Source organism: Nicotiana sylvestris, chromosome 6 (assembly GCF_000393655.2).
Source record: "Nicotiana sylvestris chromosome 6, ASM39365v2, whole genome shotgun sequence".
In the NCBI taxonomy this organism is placed as follows: domain Eukaryota; kingdom Viridiplantae; phylum Streptophyta; class Magnoliopsida; order Solanales; family Solanaceae; genus Nicotiana; species Nicotiana sylvestris.
Window position 1 is genome coordinate 149,377,742 of NC_091062.1, and position 19,055 is coordinate 149,396,796.

The 19,055-nt window shown below is 35.5% G+C and overlaps 1 protein-coding gene and 1 non-coding gene across 2 annotated transcripts; one reads left to right on the forward strand and one right to left on the reverse strand.

Annotated features, from left to right (window-relative positions):
* Positions 1-362: 362 nt before the first annotated feature.
* LOC138872235 (small nucleolar RNA R71) lies at positions 363-469 on the reverse strand. Its single transcript, XR_011400703.1, has one exon. It is a non-coding gene; the product is annotated as a small nucleolar RNA R71 (small nucleolar RNA).
* Positions 470-15,742: 15,273 nt separating this feature from the next.
* On the forward strand, positions 15,743-16,705 carry LOC138871455 (uncharacterized). Its single transcript, XM_070149336.1, has 2 exons — positions 15,743-16,106; positions 16,353-16,705. The coding sequence occupies exons 1-2, from the start codon at positions 15,743-15,745 to the stop codon at positions 16,703-16,705; spliced, it is 717 nt and encodes a 238-aa protein (XP_070005437.1).
* The last annotated feature ends 2,350 nt before the right edge of the window (positions 16,706-19,055 follow it).

Consider the following 19,055-nt stretch of genomic DNA (forward strand, 5'->3'; position numbering starts at 1 on the left):
TCCTAAGGGATTATGCTAGACCTGATCGCTTTAACTGTGAATCTAGTATCAGGGTACCTCCAGTAGCAGCCAATAACTTTGAAATCAGGACAGGTCTGATTCAAACAATTCAAAAACCTTGCATTTTCACTGGTGATCTAAGTGAAGATCCACATAATCATTTAATTGACTTTTTAGAATTGGTTGCAACTGCAAAGTATAATGGAGTACCTCCTGAAGCAATTAAGTTAAGGCTATTTCCTTTTTCTTTAAAAGGAGAAGCCAAAACTTGGTTACGAAGTTTGCCGCAAGGTTCTATTACCACATGGGACCAAATGACTCAGAAATTTTTAAATAAATATTTTTCCTCTGCTAAAACAACAAAGTTAAGACAGGATATATCTAACTTCTTGCAGACTGACACTGAGTCAGTTTATCAAGCTTGGAAAAGATTGAAAACAATGTTAAGGAAATGTCCACATCATGACATTCCTGAACATATGCAATTGTACATTTTTTATTGTGATTTGAAACCATCTTCTAGAAATGTAATAGATGCAGCTGTAGGAGGTTCCATAATGGGAAAACCATAGAAGAAGCATTGCAATTGCTTAATGAAATTTCTGAAAATGTCATACAGTGGCCATCTGAGCGTGTAATCATTAAGAAAGCTGCTACAGTAAATCAGGTGGATGCTTTAAATACATTAACACAACAGATTGTTTCTTTGGCACAAAAATTTGAATCTTTTTAGGTAAATACACAACAACCAAGCAAGTCTGAGGTTTGTGACTTGTGTGGAGGAAACCATCTAAACCATGAATGTCAAGCAACCAATCAAATGATGAACAGGTCAATGTCATCGGATACAAGCCGTATCCTTTTGGAAGTCCATTAGCACAAAAACATCCAGGATTTCAATGCAGCAATGCAAATGGTGCTAAAAACTCTCAAAACTACCAAAAGCAACAGGTACAGAGTCCAACCGGATATCAAAATCAAAATCGTAGACAACAAAATTTCAGGCCTTATCAGCAAGCAACTCCATATCAGTAAAGGCCTCAACAAGGCCATCCAAGTTTTGATGACCTTTTGTACAAGTACATTAAGGTTACTGATGAAAAAATGGAAAGCCAAAATTCAGCTCTAAAAAATCTTGAAATTCAGTTAAGCCAATTGGCAACTCTTGTGTCTGAAAAGATTCAAAGTCCTTTACCAAGCAATACAGAGAAAAATCCAAAAGAACACCTTAAGGCCATTGCCTTACAGTCAGGTATGACTCTTGATGAACCCTATGCAAACAAACAAGAAAAGAATCAATCAGAACAACAGGTAGGCAAGGGTGAGAATGTTGAGACACCCTCTCAACCATCAGAAGAGAAAGAAGAAAAGAAAAAAGAAGAAGAAAATACTAAAAATTTGACTTCTTTCCCTATTACAATTTCTTTCCCACAAAAGATGAAAAGAGAAAAGTTGGATAATCAATTTGCAAAGTTTTTGGATATTTTAAAACAAATTCACATTAACATTCCTTTTACGGATGCTTTATTGCAAATACCTTCATATGCCAAATTTTTGAAAGAAATTTTATCAAGCAAAAGGAAATTGGAAGAAGTTTCTGTGGTAATGCTTACTGAAAAATGCAGTGATATACTTCAAAATAAGCTACCACAAAAACTTGGTGACCCAGGTAGTTTTACCATTCCATGTATTCTAGGAGGAGTATACATTGAAAAAGCACTTTGTGATTCTGGAGCTTCAATAAATTTAATGTCATTTTCTATTTTTAAAAAATTAGATCTTGGTGAAATGAAAGACACAGGTGTTTCACTTTAATTTGCTGATCAAAGTACTAAGAGACCAAAGGAAATAATTGAAAATGTGCTTGTAAGAGTAGATAAATTTGTTTTTCCTGTAGATTTCATAGTACTTGAAATGAAGGAGTGTCCTGATGAACCAATTATTTTGGGTAGACCATTTCTTGCAACAAGCAGGGCAATCATAGATGTTCATCAAGGACAACTAATTTTAAGAGTTGATGAAGAAAGAGTTATTTTATATACAAAAGATACTAAGATTCTAAGAAGATGATACATCATCTTCATGCTTTTCAATTGACATGATTAATAATCTTATAGATGAATTCAAAGATGATCAATTATAGGATGAAGATGTTTGGCAAAATCTGACATCTCACAGGATGAAGATTCGACTATCAGAAGTGATGTGAAATTATTGGAAAAAGATTATGAGGAAGGGGACACGCAATTAGAAGAAGTTCAACCAAAAATTGAACTCAAAACTCTCCCTTCTTATTTGAAATATGTCTATCCTAAGCATGAGTTATTTCCAGTAATTATTTCATCTTCTCTAACTATAGAACAAGAAGAAAGATTGATTGAAGTATTGAAAGCACACAAAGGAGCCTTGGGATGGACTGTAGAAGATATCAAAGGGATTAATCCAGCAATTTGTATGCACATAATCCTCATAAAGGATAGCTACAAACTGATATTCCAACCCCCAAATGAGATTAAATCCAGCAATGCATGAAGTGGTAAAAAAGGAGATTATAAAGCTTTTGGCGGCAGGCATTATTTACTCTATTTCAGACAGCCCTTGGGTAAGTCCTGTTCAGGTAGTACCAAAAAAGGGAGGTATGACAGTGATAAAAAATAAAAATAATGAACTAATACCTACCAGGACTGTCACAGGATGGAGAGTCTGTATAGATTATAGACGTCTCAATGATGCCACTAGAAAAGATCACTTTCCTTTTCCATTTATTGATCAAATGTTAGAAAGAATTGCAAGATATGGTTTTTATTGTTTTCTTGATGGCTATTCAGGGTATAACCAAATCCCAATCTCACCAGAAGATCAAGATAAGACAATTTTCATATGTCCTCATGGAACATATGCATTTAGGAGAATGCCATTTGGTTTGTGCAATGCTCCTGCCACATTTCAGCGTTGCATGTAGGTAATTTTTTCTGACACGACTGAAATTTTTTTTGAAATTTTCATTGATGATTTTACACTCTTCGACAAGGGTTTTGAGGATTGTCTTCACCATTTAACATTAGTTATTAAGAGATGTGAAGAGACAACCTTAATTCTTAATTGGGAAAAATATCATTTTATGGTTACTAAGGGAATTGTTTTAGGACATAAAATTACTGCTAAAGGGATAAAAGTTGATAAGGCTAAAATTAATCTTATAGCAGGATTACCCCCTCCCACAACTGTTAAAGGCATTAGAAGCTTTCTAGGTCATGTAGGTTTTTACAGACGGTTCATAAAAGATTTTTCAAAGATTTCAAAACTGCTGACTAACCTTTTAATGAAAGATGTTACGTTTGAATTTTCAGGTGATTGTATGAAAGCCTTTGACACCCTTAAAGAAAAATTATCAACTGCCCCTATAGTTGTGTCCCCTGATTGGAACCAACCTTTTGAGGTCATGTGTGATGCTAGTGATACAGCAGTTGGAGCTGTTTTAGGCCAGAGAAAAGATAAAAAATTTCATCCAATTTACTATGCCAGTAGAACAATGAATGAGGCTCAACAAAATTATGCCACGACTGAAAAAGAACTACTAGCGGTGGTATTTGCATTTGATAAGTTTCGTTCCTATCTGATAGGAACTAAGGTCACTGTTTTTACTGAGCATGCGGCTCTAAAATACCTCTTAGCAAAAAAAATATGTGCGACCTAGATTGTTAAGATGGATTTTACTTCTATAAGAATTTGAGCTCGAAATAAAAGATAAAAAAGAAACAGAGAATCAGGTAGCTGACCATTTGTCTAGATTAGAGAACCCCCCCCCCCCAACTTCAATTATGTGATATAAAAGAAGAGTTTCCTGATGAACATATTTTCTCTATCAACTCAGTTGTGACTCAACCACCCTAGTTTGCAGATATTGCAAATTACTTGGTTGGAAAATGGACACCCCAAAATCTCACTTACCAACAGAGGAAAAAGTTGATATCTGATGCTAAATATTATTTGTGGAATGACCCTTACTTGTTTAAAATTTGTACAGATAATATTATCAGAAGATGTGTACCAGAAGAAGAAATGACCAAAATTTTGTATCATTGCCACGATGGAGCAGTTGGAAGACATTATGCAGCAAATCGAACTGCCTTTAAAGTTCTAAATGTTGGATTTTTCTGGCCAACACTTTTTAAGGATGTTCATGCCTACGTTGCACAGTGTGACAGGTGTCAAAGAACAGGTAATATCACTAAGAGAGATGAGATTCCATTGCAATCAATACAGGTATGTGAAATATTTGATGTTTGGGGAATAGATTTCATGGGTCCTTTTCCTTCATCTCATTCTTTTGAATACATCCTTGTGGCTGTGGATTATGTTTCAAGATGGGTTGAAGCTATCCAACAAGGAAAAATGATGCTCAAACTGTGTGTAATTTTCTCAAGAAAAATATTTTTACCAGGTTTGGTACACCACGAGTCATCACTAGTGACCAAGGGTCTCATTTCATGAATAGACAATTTTCAGCATTATTGTCAAAATATGGCGTGACTCACAAAACAGGAACATCATACCATGCTCAAACACAAGGGCAAGTTGAGGTTTCTAACCGTGAATTAAAAAGAATACTTGAAAAAATGGTTGGAATCTCCAGAAAAGACTGGGCTTCAAAATTAGATGACACACTGTGGGCATATTGAACGGCATTTAAAATGCCAATTGGTACGTCTCCATATCTATTAGTCTTTGGAAAAGCTTGTCATCTTCCAGTTGAATTAGAACACAAAGCTTTTTGGGCATTGAAAGCATTGAACTTTGAATTAACCTCTGCTGGTAAAAGTAGATTTTCTCAGATGAATGAATTGGAAGAACTCAGATTAGAAGCCTATGAAAATGCCAAAATTTTTAAAGAAAAAATAAAAAAATGGCACGACAATTTAATCCGACAAAAAACTTTTAAAATTGGAGATCATGTACTTCTATACAACACTAGACTCAGGCTATTTCCAGGAAAATTAAAATTCAGGTGGACGGGTCCTTACAATGTTATAGATGGTACTCCATACGGAGCAATTGAAATTCAACAAACCAATGGAGGAGACAAATTTAAGGTAAATGGTCACAAGTTAAAATTATTTTTGGAGGGCATTTTGAGAAACAACCATTTGTCACTTTGATAGATTGATGAAGTCTACAATTAATAAGTCGAGTTGGCGACGTTAAACTCAGAATTATGGTTCCTTACCCGTAGCCATTGAGGGTGAAGCAATGGAGCCTCATAAGTCCAACATAGATTTAAATAGTTAAATACTTAATCAATTGATATGGTTAATATCCAGGTTATTGTACAATCAGAACATCTCATGAAGGCCTCTACAAAAACAGAGTCACTTATACAGCAGTAACTTCATGGTGATCGGTATGCCTAAGTAACTGGTTGGTTAACCATTTAATAATGTAATTCATATGTTGGCACGGGTAATTTTCTAGTTTATATACAAACTAGACTTGTTATTTATACGCAAAAGGTATGTGGCTGCAGTTTCTTTCAAGCTTTCTTCTGCAGTTGTATATTTGAAAGCCAAAAATATTTTTACCTATCTATCTATCTATTTATCTATATCTATATCTATTTCTCTCTCTCTCTCTCTCTCTCTCTCTCTATATATATATATATATATATATATATATATATATATAAGATTTTTTTTATAATTATGCCTCTTGTAAAGTGTTAATTTATCAAAATAAAACTCTTATCATTCTATGTCAAATATATATTTTTTATATTTACCACATAACTTTCTTGTTTTTAAGTTTATTTTTATGAAGGCAGGAACAAATATCTTCAATACTTGGCAAGACATTCTGAGATTGAGAAGCATTATGATCAAAAAGCAAGTAGAACTTATAATCTATATGCTAGAACTTGCCCCAAATGTCTTTCGAGGCGAAATCCTAGACAACACTAATTTTTGAAATATGAATTTAGGCTTTCTTTGTTTACCTCAGTCTTTTCTAGATATTGCACAAAAATTTACTACAAAAACAATAAATCCCTAGCACCTATTTTGAATCTTGAAGACCTATTTTTTTTCTTTTAATACCTAAATATGCCCAAATTTAAATATCACATTCGTACTTATGATTTGAAAAGTCCTTTTTCAGAAAATAAGTTTGGAGCTCATTTTGAGAAAGAATCAGAATTAAAGAGAAAAAAAAGGAGAGATTGATCTTATGTCCAAGCATTATAAGTACAAAAAAAAATCAATAGCAAATATTTGGAAAGTCTGATCTTAGAAATATTCTACTCCAAAACTGAAAAAGGCAAGTCACTACAAATATAACCTTTAACCTACCAGCCTGAAGCCAACATTACAAGCCAGAAAAAGTCCTAAAAGATTTTAGAAATCAGTGTTTAGTCTACATTTGTAATGACCCGATCGGTCGTTTTGAGCTTTTGCACTTCGCTTGCCAGTTCTCAGTCATGACTTGCCCCGTGTGGTGTATTATGACTTATGTAAATCGTTGGTGTTGGGTTTCAGGTTAATCAGAATGAATTTGGAAGAACAGTCTCAGTTGAAAGCTTAAAATTTGAAAGTTTTGATCAATATTTGACTTGTGTGTATTTGATATCGAATTGGAATTTTTATGGTTTGGTTAGCTCTGTTAGGTGATTTGTGACTTAGGAGCACGGTCGGAATAGGTTTTGGAGTTGTAGAGAAGATTTAGGCTTGAATTGGCGAAGTTGATATTTTGGCGATTTTCGGTTGATAGGCGAGATTTTAATATAGGGGTCAGAATGGAATTCCGAGAGTTGTAGTAGCTTCATTGGGTCATTTGGGATGTGTGTGCAAAATTTCAGGTCATTCGGACGAGATTTGATAGACTTTTTAATCAAAAGCATAATTAAAGAGTTCTTGGAGTTCTTAGGCTTGAATCCTATGTTAAATTGGTGATTTGATGTTGTTGTGAGCGTTCCGAAGTTTTGAACAAGTTTGAACGATGTCATGGGATGTGTTGGTACAATTGGTTTGAAGTTTCGGGGGTTCCGAGTAGGTTCTGGGATGTTTTATGCCGAAAATCATAGCTGTAGCAGGTCCAGAAGGGTTGCAGGCCTCGGAACCCACCAGCGCGGTCCGCACAAAAAAGAAGTGCGGCCACGGTAGGTGTTGTGCGGACCGCACAAAATGCAGTGCGGTCGCGGTAGGGAACATTTCACTGGTCCTACTTCGGAAGCTCATATCTTTTAATTTACAAGGAATTTTGAGATGATTCACAAAAGAAAGTTGTAGCCCTTCGTGTCTAGTTTCTAAAAAGGGAAAGATATCGCGATTTGGACATTTTTATAGAAAGTTATGGGCAAAATACTAAAGCCTGTCACTGTAGATAAAAACCTGTGCGGCTGCAGTCGTTTTTGTGCGGACCGCACTGGTTTTGTGCGGACCGCGGTCGTTTTTGTGCGGTCCGCAGAGGTAGAAATTCGTGAGGTACTCTATAAATACGAGGTTTTGGGTTTTATTTAATATTTTGACCTAGAGAGCTCGGATTTTGGCGATTTTTCCAAGGTTTTTCAAGAAATTCATTGGGGTAAGTGATTCTAACTCAGATTTGGCTAGAGTACATGAATCTATCATTGAATTCATCATTTAATTCGTGATTTGGGATGGAATTTGGGAAGAAAATTTGTGGAATCTTCCAAAAATATAAAATGATGATTTGAAGGACCAAATGGTACCGGAATTGGATAATTTTGGTATGGTTAGACTCATGAGGGTATGAGGATTCTAAAAATGTAAATTTTACCCGATTCCGAGACGTGGCCCCAGGGATCGAGATTTGGTAATTTCGAGAATTGTGTCATATTTTGATTGTTTTCGCTTTGGCTTTGTTCCCTTAGCATATTTTGACGTCCGCATTCTGATTTTGGATAGATTCGACGCGCGTGGAGGCCAATTTGAGGGGCAAAAAGCGTTGCGAGCTAGAGATTTAGCTGGTTCGAGGTGAGTAATGATTGTAAATGATGTCCCGAGGGTTTTAAACCCCGGATTTGCACATCGTAGTGCTATATTGAGGTGAGACACACGCTTGATGACGAGCGTGGGGTCGTGCACTATTGGAGATTGTAACTTGGTCCGTCCCGATTGATGATTTTACCGCATATTTGACTGAAACTTATTTGCTATCATCAGGATTTGGACTTATTGCCATATTTGGGCTTTGTGCCAACTATTTGAATCCTTCGGAAATTTTTATTACTATTTCCTCACTGTTTTGACTTATTACTTGAACTCAGTTATGTTATTTTCCACTGTTTTACTACTCAGCCATTTTTATTCAGTTTTGAGACTTAAATGATATTTTTAAATGATGTTTTGGACTGAGAAATACTGTTTTACTATTGCCGAGGGGCTTGTGATGATTTTTGGACTGAGTAAGGCCGAGGGCCTAGTTGTGAGGATACATTGATACTGATATGAGGCCGAAGGCCTGAGATACATCAATATGCCACGAGGTGGCTTGATTGATATGAGGCTGAGGGTCTAGATTTGATGCCACAAGATGGCTTGATATTGCTCTTGGGCCGTATGGGGCCCCTCCCGGAGTCTGTACACCCCTAGTGAGTGCGGGTACCCATTGTGATGTGAGATATAGCCCGAGGGGTTGATATTGTTCTATGTGATAGCCCAAGGGGCTAGTACCGTTCTATGTGATTGCCCTATGGGTTGTTATTGTTCTGAGATATTGCCCGAGGGGCAGAGTTGTTGACATTGTGCCCGAGGGGCGAACCTTTATGTGTTTATCTTTCATATTTACCTGTCAATTACTTATTTTACTTGTTGAGAAAGGGATTTTCACTTGATTTTTCACTGTTTTACTGTTTTAAGTGATTTTACTACTTCAGTATGGAATGCCTTGTGTTTTACGTGATTTCTTACTTTCAGTCATTATTTATATTCGTTATTCACTGAGTTGGGGTACTCACTTTACTTCCTGCACCTTGTGTGCAGATTCAGGTATTTATAGACCCGGTAGCGGGTTTTGGCTGATCGGAGGCAGAGTCATCGGAGTTTAGCAAGGTAGCTGCCGGCGTTCGCAACACTGCTTCTCTCTCTCTCTTCATTCATTAGTCTGTATTTGTACAGTCAGACTTTCAGTTGTATTTATACCCTAGTAGATGCTCGTGACTTGTGACACCCTGGTTAGGGCTGTGTTGGGTTGTACTTTCGCACTTTATTGGCATTATTCGCTACTTAGTATTGCTATATCATGTTTCAGACTGCTTTTATGTTATTTAACTATTTAAAAAGTGAATTGGGTTTAATTGGATGGCCTTGTCTTCACGAGAGGCGCCATCACGACCGGGTCCGGGTTTGGGTCGTGACAACATTAGTGGAGATAGACATAAAGGGCAAGCCTATGGACAAATGATGAAGAATACTAAATGCAAATGATCATAAAGTTATCAATTTCAGAGAAGTCTCAAAAAGAAAGAAGGTACAATTTTTGTTGAATAAAAATAAAAGTAAAAACAAGGTAAAGATTTTATGAATATAGAAAATTTATAAAGTTTGAAAGCATGATATATTTTATTTAATTAAATTTTCATTTTACAAGAGTAGCCATAATTTTAAACAAAAAATAGTAATATATATATATATATATATATATATATATATATATATATATATATATATTTCAAAATTCTTTTCCTCGAGGACGAGCAAAAATTCAAATGTGGGGGTATTTGATGGATATAAATTATTCTTATATTTTAATAAAAAAAATATAATATTTTAGATATAAAACATGACCAATTTATATCCTATTCTCGCACTTTTCTAACAATTCTTGCAGGAAAAAGAATTCATGGATAAAGAGAAAGATATAACCTACAGTTCAAGGAAGAAGAATACATCCGTGACAATTTTATCTAAGACTACACAAAGTCAAGAGATATAAAAGTTATGGCGAATTCTCACCAAAATTTCATGACAAATTACCATGTCAATTTCTCATCAAGGCCATATGATATATTGATATTATCTTGCAAATTCTCACCAAGGTCTTGTAGAAATTTTCTTATAAATAGGCATATGATTGAAGAAGAAAGAACATCCCACTTTGTATCCATTTTCCTATTTAGTTTTTCTTATGTTCTAAAGAGAAAGAGGAGAGTAATCTTGGTCTCTTTCTCTAGTCTCTCTTTGTAGTAAAAATATTCTTAGTCTTTTGAAAGTATTTTTTAGCTTTTCTTACGTCATAATAAAGTAATTCTTTTTGTTGGGATAGTTGATGAAGCTTGATATAATTATAATACTATCTCAGTTTCAATACATTCTTCGCCTGAAACTCTATTTACATTTCATATTGTGATGGAATGATGATTTTTTAATCATTATTATCACATCTACATATTTTATATCTAAGTTATTCTTATATTAATTTTGTAATTCTCACAGAGCAAAATTAATATATAATAACTGATGAATAGAATATTAGAGTGAAAGTAATTTTTAGTAAGATTATTATTTCAAGTCTGTAATCTTTCTTTCCTCAGTTTTAATTCTCACGGAGGAATTGTTGAAGGCAAGATTATTGATTTTCTAGTAAAAATATTCTCACGAAGTTTTTACTACATTTGAGCACATAATATTAGAGTCAAAGTAATCTTTAGTAAGATTATTGTTTCAAATCTGTAATCTTGCTTTCCTCAGTTTTAATTCTTACGGAGAAATAGTTGAAGGCAAGATTATTGATTTTCTAGTAAAAATATTCTCACGAAGTTTTTACTACGCTTGAGCACAATTCAGGCAAGATACTTTAGTTTAATCGTCACTAGTTTTAAATCAATTAATTGACATAACCTCACGGAGTGTTAATTATTTATTTATTTCTTAGTGTAAAAATATAATTGTATTAGCAATAAACAATTATTCTTTAGAGAAATACGTATGAAACTGAGATTTTATTGTAATGATATATCAAGTGAATTCAACGATTCCCAACTCTTTTTAAATATAAACTTTTCAGAAGAAATTTGTCTTAATTTATAATTTCAAACACACCTTTCATCAATTTGGTTCTCTCAAATAGTAGTCAAAATATTATAAGTTTGTAGCTTAGATTGTCCAATCTCTGTGGGACGATATCATAAACTATACTAGAATTTGACAGAGTACGAGCAGAAAATCCTATACACACAAGCTTCGTCATACCTTGAATAGAGATTGCTTTAGTGTGACACTTAGGCTCATTAGTTGAATTTAGCAATAAAGCCTTAAATTGTGTGTTCTTGAGTTGGTTTAAGCACCTTGAGCAGAGTATCTGATGGTCCTAACTGAATTGAGTCATGTGTCATGTGTGAGTGAGGCTTTGTGGATTCTATGCTAACACTCAAATGCCCAGAACTTACCTTGTGTGTGTACGAAGCGAAATGGTAGTCTTAATTGGTCTGGAAAGTGATATAGGTATTTCCTTGTTGAACCTATCTATATATGTTTTCACCCACCTGATTGTATATATCCTAGTTAACCCCTTTGAGCTTGTAATCCTGTTTTTTTGGCAACCACATTACAAGCCTTACCCAAGTTGTGAATTGTCTATTTTTTGAACCCTATCACCTCTTAGAAATACTTGAATTGTAATGAATATGGAAAAGTTAAAGTGTGGGATGGATGGTTGGGCTTTTGAGTGGAACTAAGAAGACATGAGAAAAAAAAGGTGCACTGTGTGATAAGCAATATTAGAAGCCACCATAATCTCTCTAAAAAAAAGAGAGAGACTGAGCTGAATAATTTTTAAAAGAATAAGTCTCAAAATGGTGGTGGCTTTTAAAAGAGGAAGTGTGCTTAAAGAAGTAGGGGGTTTAACTCAATGATGTAAAGGTGGAATGAAGGTTTGATAAAGGTATGGGCTTAAAAGTGAAAAATGTATTGAAGTGTTTAGGGAGGTGTAGTCATTATACCCATATGTATCCTACATGTCCAGCAGCCAACATTACAACCAAATAAAGTCCTACTTGATTCTAGACCAAATGAGCTCGATTAGTCGAGTATTACACGATGGGCAAGCCTATGGTGCGTTGTTTGTGGCATAAGAATTTATTTCTGAGGGTGAGTGAAATCTTACGTATTTGAATTCCTCAGTGTGTGAATTACAATGACCATGACACAAGTCTTTTGTGGTGAGTAGGCATGTGATTCATGAAGGGAAGGTATGTCTGGACCTCTGACTGAGAGTATGAAAACCGGTTAAGGACATTACGTGGCTAGAGAGAGAGTCCACTCTTGAGGTTAGGATGTTACGCTAAGGTAGTCTACCTATATGAATTATTCTTGGTATAAGGAGTAGGGAAGTGACCTAGTGATGATTAGGCCTATAGAGTGTGGTTTTGTTGCTAGAGGACTAGCAACAGTTTAAGTGTGAGGTATTGATAGTAGCCTATATTATGCGATATATATGCTATTTATGCTCTAAATTAACCATACTTTATTGATATTTTAAGTGCTAAATGATAATAAAATGCTCTAATTGAGGTTTTTATGCTTTGCAGGAGCTACTCTGAGTTAGGAGGAGGATATAAAGTGTTTTGGGGTCAAATATGTAGATACAAGGCCAATCGAGAAGAGCCCGGATGAAAACGAGCAAGAAAAGGCGAAGAAAAAATGGGCAACAGTCCACCGCGACCGGTAGGGCCGCGGCTGGAACGCGGTGGAAAAAGGTGCAAAAATGGAATTGTCTAAAACTACCACGGTCGGACCGCAGTTGGCCCGCAACTGCGGTCGATCTAGAGAATGCCAAGAAAGTTCAGGGGCCAAAGTGTAAAGCGTGAGAAACTTATCCTAACCCTATATAAACTCAACAAACTCACCCCAAGTGGGAAGAAGCTTGTTTTTAGACTCAATTGGAGGCAAGAACAAGTGTGAGAAGATCAAGACACCATTAGAATTTTTCATTCTTTTTCCTTTTATCATTATTTTGTGAATTATGAATTATTCTATGGCTTTATCTTGTTTTACCATGAGTAGCTAAACATTTAATCTAGGGTTGATGGAACCAATTGTTGGATGAAGTTTTGATTACGTTTTGATATAATTAGCCATTTCTTACTCTATAATTGTTCAACTATGTATTTTCCTGTGATTAATTGAAAGAGGCCTTGATTAATCGTGTCTAGTTACCTTGTGTTGCTTGAGAAAGAACACTAGGTTATATTGTTGTTGAACAATACCACTTTCAGGTAAGTTAAGAGATTAATTACTTGAATTTAAAAGCAGGGTTAAATATAACGAAGCTTTGGTGGAATAATTCTGAGTTGCATAAATTGTTAACTAGAGTAGTTCGAGAGAATACTTCTAGTAAATTATCGTAATTGATCGAGAGATAATTGCGGTAACCTAGAACTCATATTTCTTATAGAGTATTACGGCGAGATTATAGCTAACGTGTTAGGAATTAATCCGACAATTGGGAAATTCAATAACCCTAGACCATTTTACCAGTGAATTCAACTCTATTCTTGATTATTGTTAGTTTTATTATTGTTTTTCATTAGTTAACTAAAGTCTACTCATTATCCATTAAAAATCTTGCATCCGGGGATTGTTTGAGCGATTCATTAGCAGTGTTAAAAGTTGTGTTAAATAGATTAGTTTCATGTGGGATTCGACTCCGGACTGAACCGGATTATATATTTGCAGCGACCGCTTAATCCTTTTTATAAGGCGTAGTTGGGCGTGACCACAATCAATTATTCCCTTATTTATTCTTGTTATTTTCCTTTGATATCGTTGAGAAAGTGAAGCAAAACTTGGTTATCAGAAACTTGTTTTCTTCTAAAATTAGACTTTGGTCAAAAAATATATTTTTGGTTAAACATTAGACATATGCGGAGTGGTGCGGGCTTAGATATATGCAGGTGCAGGACGGATCGAAATAAAGTTTTTTATATTCTGTGCGGGTGCCGGGGGGAGGGAGGGTGCGGGTTAGGGTTTAATTTTTTTTATAAAATTACAAACTTTTAAGCGAAATCTTAAAATCTTACCTTTATGATAATAATATGAACAGTGGACAAACCGATTCCATTTCAAAGCATATAATCAGGTTTTAAGATATCTAGACTTGAAGAAAGATGTGTTTTAAACTAAAAATAATGGTAATAAGAATAAGCGAAATATATATTTTTGGCGCAACGGCTTGGACGCCGGAGTAGGATTAATTCAAGCAAAAAGTAAAAAGAATATACTTCTCGTCCTTTACGATTAGTAGTGTATTAGTTAGTTGATTTGTACTTTGAAATGATTTACAGTATTAAATAGAAAGGACTCTTATGTGGGAGTTTTTTTCTTGAGATTTAAATTTTGGAATATACTATAGAGAAAAATAAGAATAATTGTACAGAAAAATTATGACATATACGATCATTATTTATCAATGTTCAACAAAGAAGTGCCGGCGAAAATTTATCATCATCTATCTATTATAACCTACCCCAGAGTCTGTGTTGCCAATCCTTCAAGCAGATAAAGAAGGCTTATCGTCTAGTAGAATAGTTCCAATATCTATGTGTAATAAGTTAGCAAGACTTGGAAACTCATGCGTACTAGCTATCCATGATAGCAGGAATGTAACTTCATATGCTACCGTAACGCCTTAGTTGTTATTAATGAAATATTCCCGTTTACCAAAAACCAGTACCGGCGAAAATTTAAAGATCAAGAAAATATCAACAATACCTACTGTTTTAGATCCCCTTTCTCTTCATAGATGTGAGAATTTAATGTCTAAAGATCTCAGTTACTATTTTTAGACTTTATGCTATTTTAATCCTATACAATATATTAGAAAAGTTAAATAAAGCAGGTGCATCCATCCTTAAATCCTAAACTGATATCGAAAATTTCAGTCAAAAATATATATAGAAAAAAACTAACAAGTTAAACAGAACGAGAAAAAAAAAACTAACAAATTAAACAGAAAGAGAAAAAAAATTCAAGGGGGGGTTGGGGCGGGTGGACACGGGTGGATATGCAGGGTGGGTGGACGCGGGTGGAAATGCTATACGGGGCGGGGCAGTTTGAAATTTTGTGAGTTCATACAAAATCCGCACCGCATCGTTTGTCATCCCAATCTATGCACTAACTCACTACCTTAGGAACAAATTGAAAATAATAGGTTTAATACTAATTCAAGATTCTTATTGAAAGGACATGTATCCCTCCCAAGCAGAGTTCTAAAATTTATTCGGAAGAAAAAAGGGAAGGCATCGCACTATCATGAAAACATTTATGGATGGAAATCATTCGCCTGGAAAAAGAACGAACATATGCCTATTGGCCACTAAAGATGCTAAAGATATTGAAACACTTGGATGATTGCTGTTCCTAATTAATTTCCTCTAATCATACAGTTTCAATTCTAGTCAATGTCTATCATTGCCGACAGTCCACCTTAATTTCCTCTAATCAATTCTAGCGACCATACACTTGGATGATTGCTAGGTTAGTGTAAGCACTTATAATATTTTTAGTATTAGGCTTCACTATGCTATTTTAATATTTTACTTTGACATTTACTCTAGTTTATAGCTCGAGCCGATTAGGTGGCGTAAGTTTATGTAAAAATGAAAAGAGTTTTAACCTAAATAGTCAATCACCCAACTGCTCAAACTAAAAATAGTTAGCGGAGGTATACTATATGAATAATCAATATATAACATGTTTATAGAAAAGGCAATGAGAACTCAATAAGTAAAGTCATGGAAGCATTAGACCACTTTAGCAAAGTCTCAGGTCTAATTGCCAGTATAGACAAATTCAGTATGTTTCTAGCTGGAGTAGAAGAAGGGGTCAGGGATTTACTGCTAGCAAAAACAGGATTTGCACTGGGTACATTTCCTATCAGGTACTTAGGTTTGCCATTATCACTAAGGAAATGGAACAAGATTGATTGCCAAATGCTGGTTAGGAAGATTACACATAGGATCACTGTCACCTGCTCTAAGCAGTTGTCTTATGCAGGAAGATTACAGATAGTTAATGCAGCGCTCTTTTCTATACATAGTTTCTGGGGGGCAGTTTTTATTCTACCTCAAAGTGCGTTAAAAGAGGTGGATAGACTATGTAAGAATATTCATGGGGTAAGACTGAAGGACAGAAGAAAGTGTCATCGATTGCATGGGAGAAAGTTTTCTACCCAAAGAAACTAGGAGGTCTGAATATGAAAGGATGCAAAGTATGGAACAATAGCATCAGTAGGTAAACTACCGTGGCAGTTGGTGATGAACAAGGAGTCCCTTTGGGTGCGATGGGTTCATGGGGTCTATATGAAAGCTAACCATAGTATTTGGTTACACATTCCTCCTATAGATAGTAGTTGGTATTGGAGGAAGTTAAACTCCTTCAAAGGAGTGATGCAAGGGTGGTATTCACAAGACAGATATATGCTAACTTCAGGAGGAAGATACTCCACAACCAGCAGTTATCTTGCTATTGCAAGTCAGCAGCCACGAGTAGAGATTGCAGACTTGGTGTGGACTGCTTTGGCTCAACCTAGACACAAATTTGTAATGTGGTTGGCAATTCAAGGGAGATTACTCACAAAAGATAGACTAGTTGGGATGCAAATCCATGTGGACAATATAAACTGCAGCCTGTGTGAAGAAGAGCAGCCAGAAACAAAGGACATTTGTTTGTCGACTAAGGTTGGATCAAAGCGGTAAGTGTGAGGTCAACCAGTGGATAGGACAGACAGTGCGGGAAGGTGATTTCAAGCAAATGCAGGAAACGATTAAAAGGAAGCACTGGGAACAGTTTAGAAAAGAGGTGATAGCAGCAATCAATGGAGCAGTGATATACCACACTTGGAGAGCTAGGAATTTTAAATTTTTCAAGGCAAAAACATATATAGAACAGAGATAGTAACACTAATAAAGAGGGAAGTTACAGAGAGGATAGATCATATGAGGATGCCAAAGAAAGCACACAGGTGTAGGAGTTTTGTCTAGCGGCTACTTTGCAATTAGAAATTGTTGGTTTGGGGGCCTATGATATGTGGTCGGATTAAGGTTGCCTTATAAGTGTAATTGTGTTGATGTTAATGGTAATATTTTACATTGTTACCAAAAAAAAAACCTTTATCAAAATATAACTTATATATATCGCCTAGAAAAGATAAACAATGAATTGAGTCAGCTATTAATATTAAGAAGAAAATAACAAAACCAAACCCAAAGCGAGCCCCTTTTGAGTATACATGACAAGTGGATCAGGTTAGCCAGATTCAGCTATACCAGCTCGATAAGAGAGTGGATCGAACCGTCCTGGTACAAGACTAAGGGATCAGTGCTGGGTTGGGCTTATTAATCGTCCAGAGTGTGTTCTTCAATATTCAAAACATGTAGTCTAAAGTTTAAGAACATGCAGTCTAAATTATTTGTTATACCATCCACATGTGGAATTGAATACCTACATTTTCAGTATGCCTAAGATAAATCCAGGTTAATTTCCCTTGGGAAGACCTCCCTTTTGGGTTGATGTGGTCTACTGCCATCACCCAACCCAATGTTTACTAGTAGTCCCTTTTACAAGAAGAAAAACTTCTTGGTCCATGAGCTTCAACCAACAAGATAACTCTCTTTTCTTTGAGTTCCTCTAGCAACATGAGACATCAGATAAGACACGTCGAAATTTTAAAAACACGAATACCCGAAATGATCAGAGACGACAGTTCAGAGGACGAAGCTTAAAAAGTTCAGCACTTGTGGTACAATTCAGAGCTGGCATAATTTGATACGACAACCCGAATTTTAAAACATCTTTCTCTAAGGTTGGAACACCGCTGAGAAAACATACTGTTGAGCCACTGCGGCAATGCCCATTAGAAGCAACTATCTGGACTATAGCAATGTTTATCAAAGGCGAACAACGCAAAAAAACTCTTAGGACTGTAGGGACTAGGGGTTAAGAGGAAAGCGCAAATAAAGCATGGGCTTTAACGAAGAAAGGTGCAAATTGAGAAAAATTACAAATATGTGTAGTTCAACACTAATATCTATAAGCATGAATATCAAATATATGGGCAAAGAAATTGAAGAAAATTTATGATAAAGTGAAATACCAATTATTTTGTATCGCCTCTTTAGGATTATGTTCATTGGCAAGAAAAAGTATGTCTTAGAGTCTTGATGATAATATTAAAGTGCCCGCTAAGTGAGACAAAGAGCTCAGCATTTTTGAGTCTCGCTTCAGGGCTTAAGCACGCATTTGATAACACTGGACCATAGGAGAAAAAATTACACCGCTGGAGAGTACCACATTAAGGAAATTGGTGTTATTCCATCTTTAAAGGTTTTTCCGAGGACAGAAAAATCTAATGAGAGCTTAAACCTTCTTGGCTCTGCATTTCTCAGCTGCACTATAACCTTTGAAATAAGCTCGTCGACACAGGGAAACATTCAAAGAGAACATGACTTACCTTCATGACAAACGAAAAGGATGTTGCACTACAATGAGAGATTCTCGATTAAGTAATCAATCTTAGTCATTCAAAGACAATTAAGAGAAAAATTTATTTAGAGCAAATTTTGTGGTGGTGAAATGCAGAACTACATCATTGGAGTGCAACTCCTTATTCTTAACTACAGTTGCACAACAATTAAAGTTTGAGCCACAGATGAGAACAACTTTTGATTTAGAGCAAGTCGAGGAAGCATCCGTTAAGAAGCGAAGATTAGACCAATCACTGGAATTAGCATGAGAAGAATAAAACTGCCATGATTGAAGTATCAGACATACATCCATTTAAGCTTCAACCCACAAGAGTAGGCAAGGAACAGAAAGTAGATTCTTATCTTATCAGCGCACAAACAAACAAGAAAAAAACTTATGTTCAAGAAATTTGAGTACTGATAAGTGATGCTACACGGATTAATCGCTTAAGGTTCCATAGAGAGTTCCAGGAGTAACAAATTCTGGATATAACAGGACAGTGTGGCGTATAGACTAGCAGCAGGTTTTGTAGATCTACCAATTATATGGGGCATCTTTCTAAGTTTAGGAAGTGATTGATAT

Coding starts and splice junctions, on each gene's coding strand:
- LOC138871455 (XM_070149336.1), top strand. CDS start 15,743: ATGGAAGCATTAGACCACTTTAGCAAAGTCTCAGGTCTAATTGCCAGT. Junction 16,107..16,352: donor AAAAGAGGTGGATAGACTAT/GTAAGAATATTC, acceptor TTCCTCCTATAG/ATAGTAGTTGGTATTGGAGG.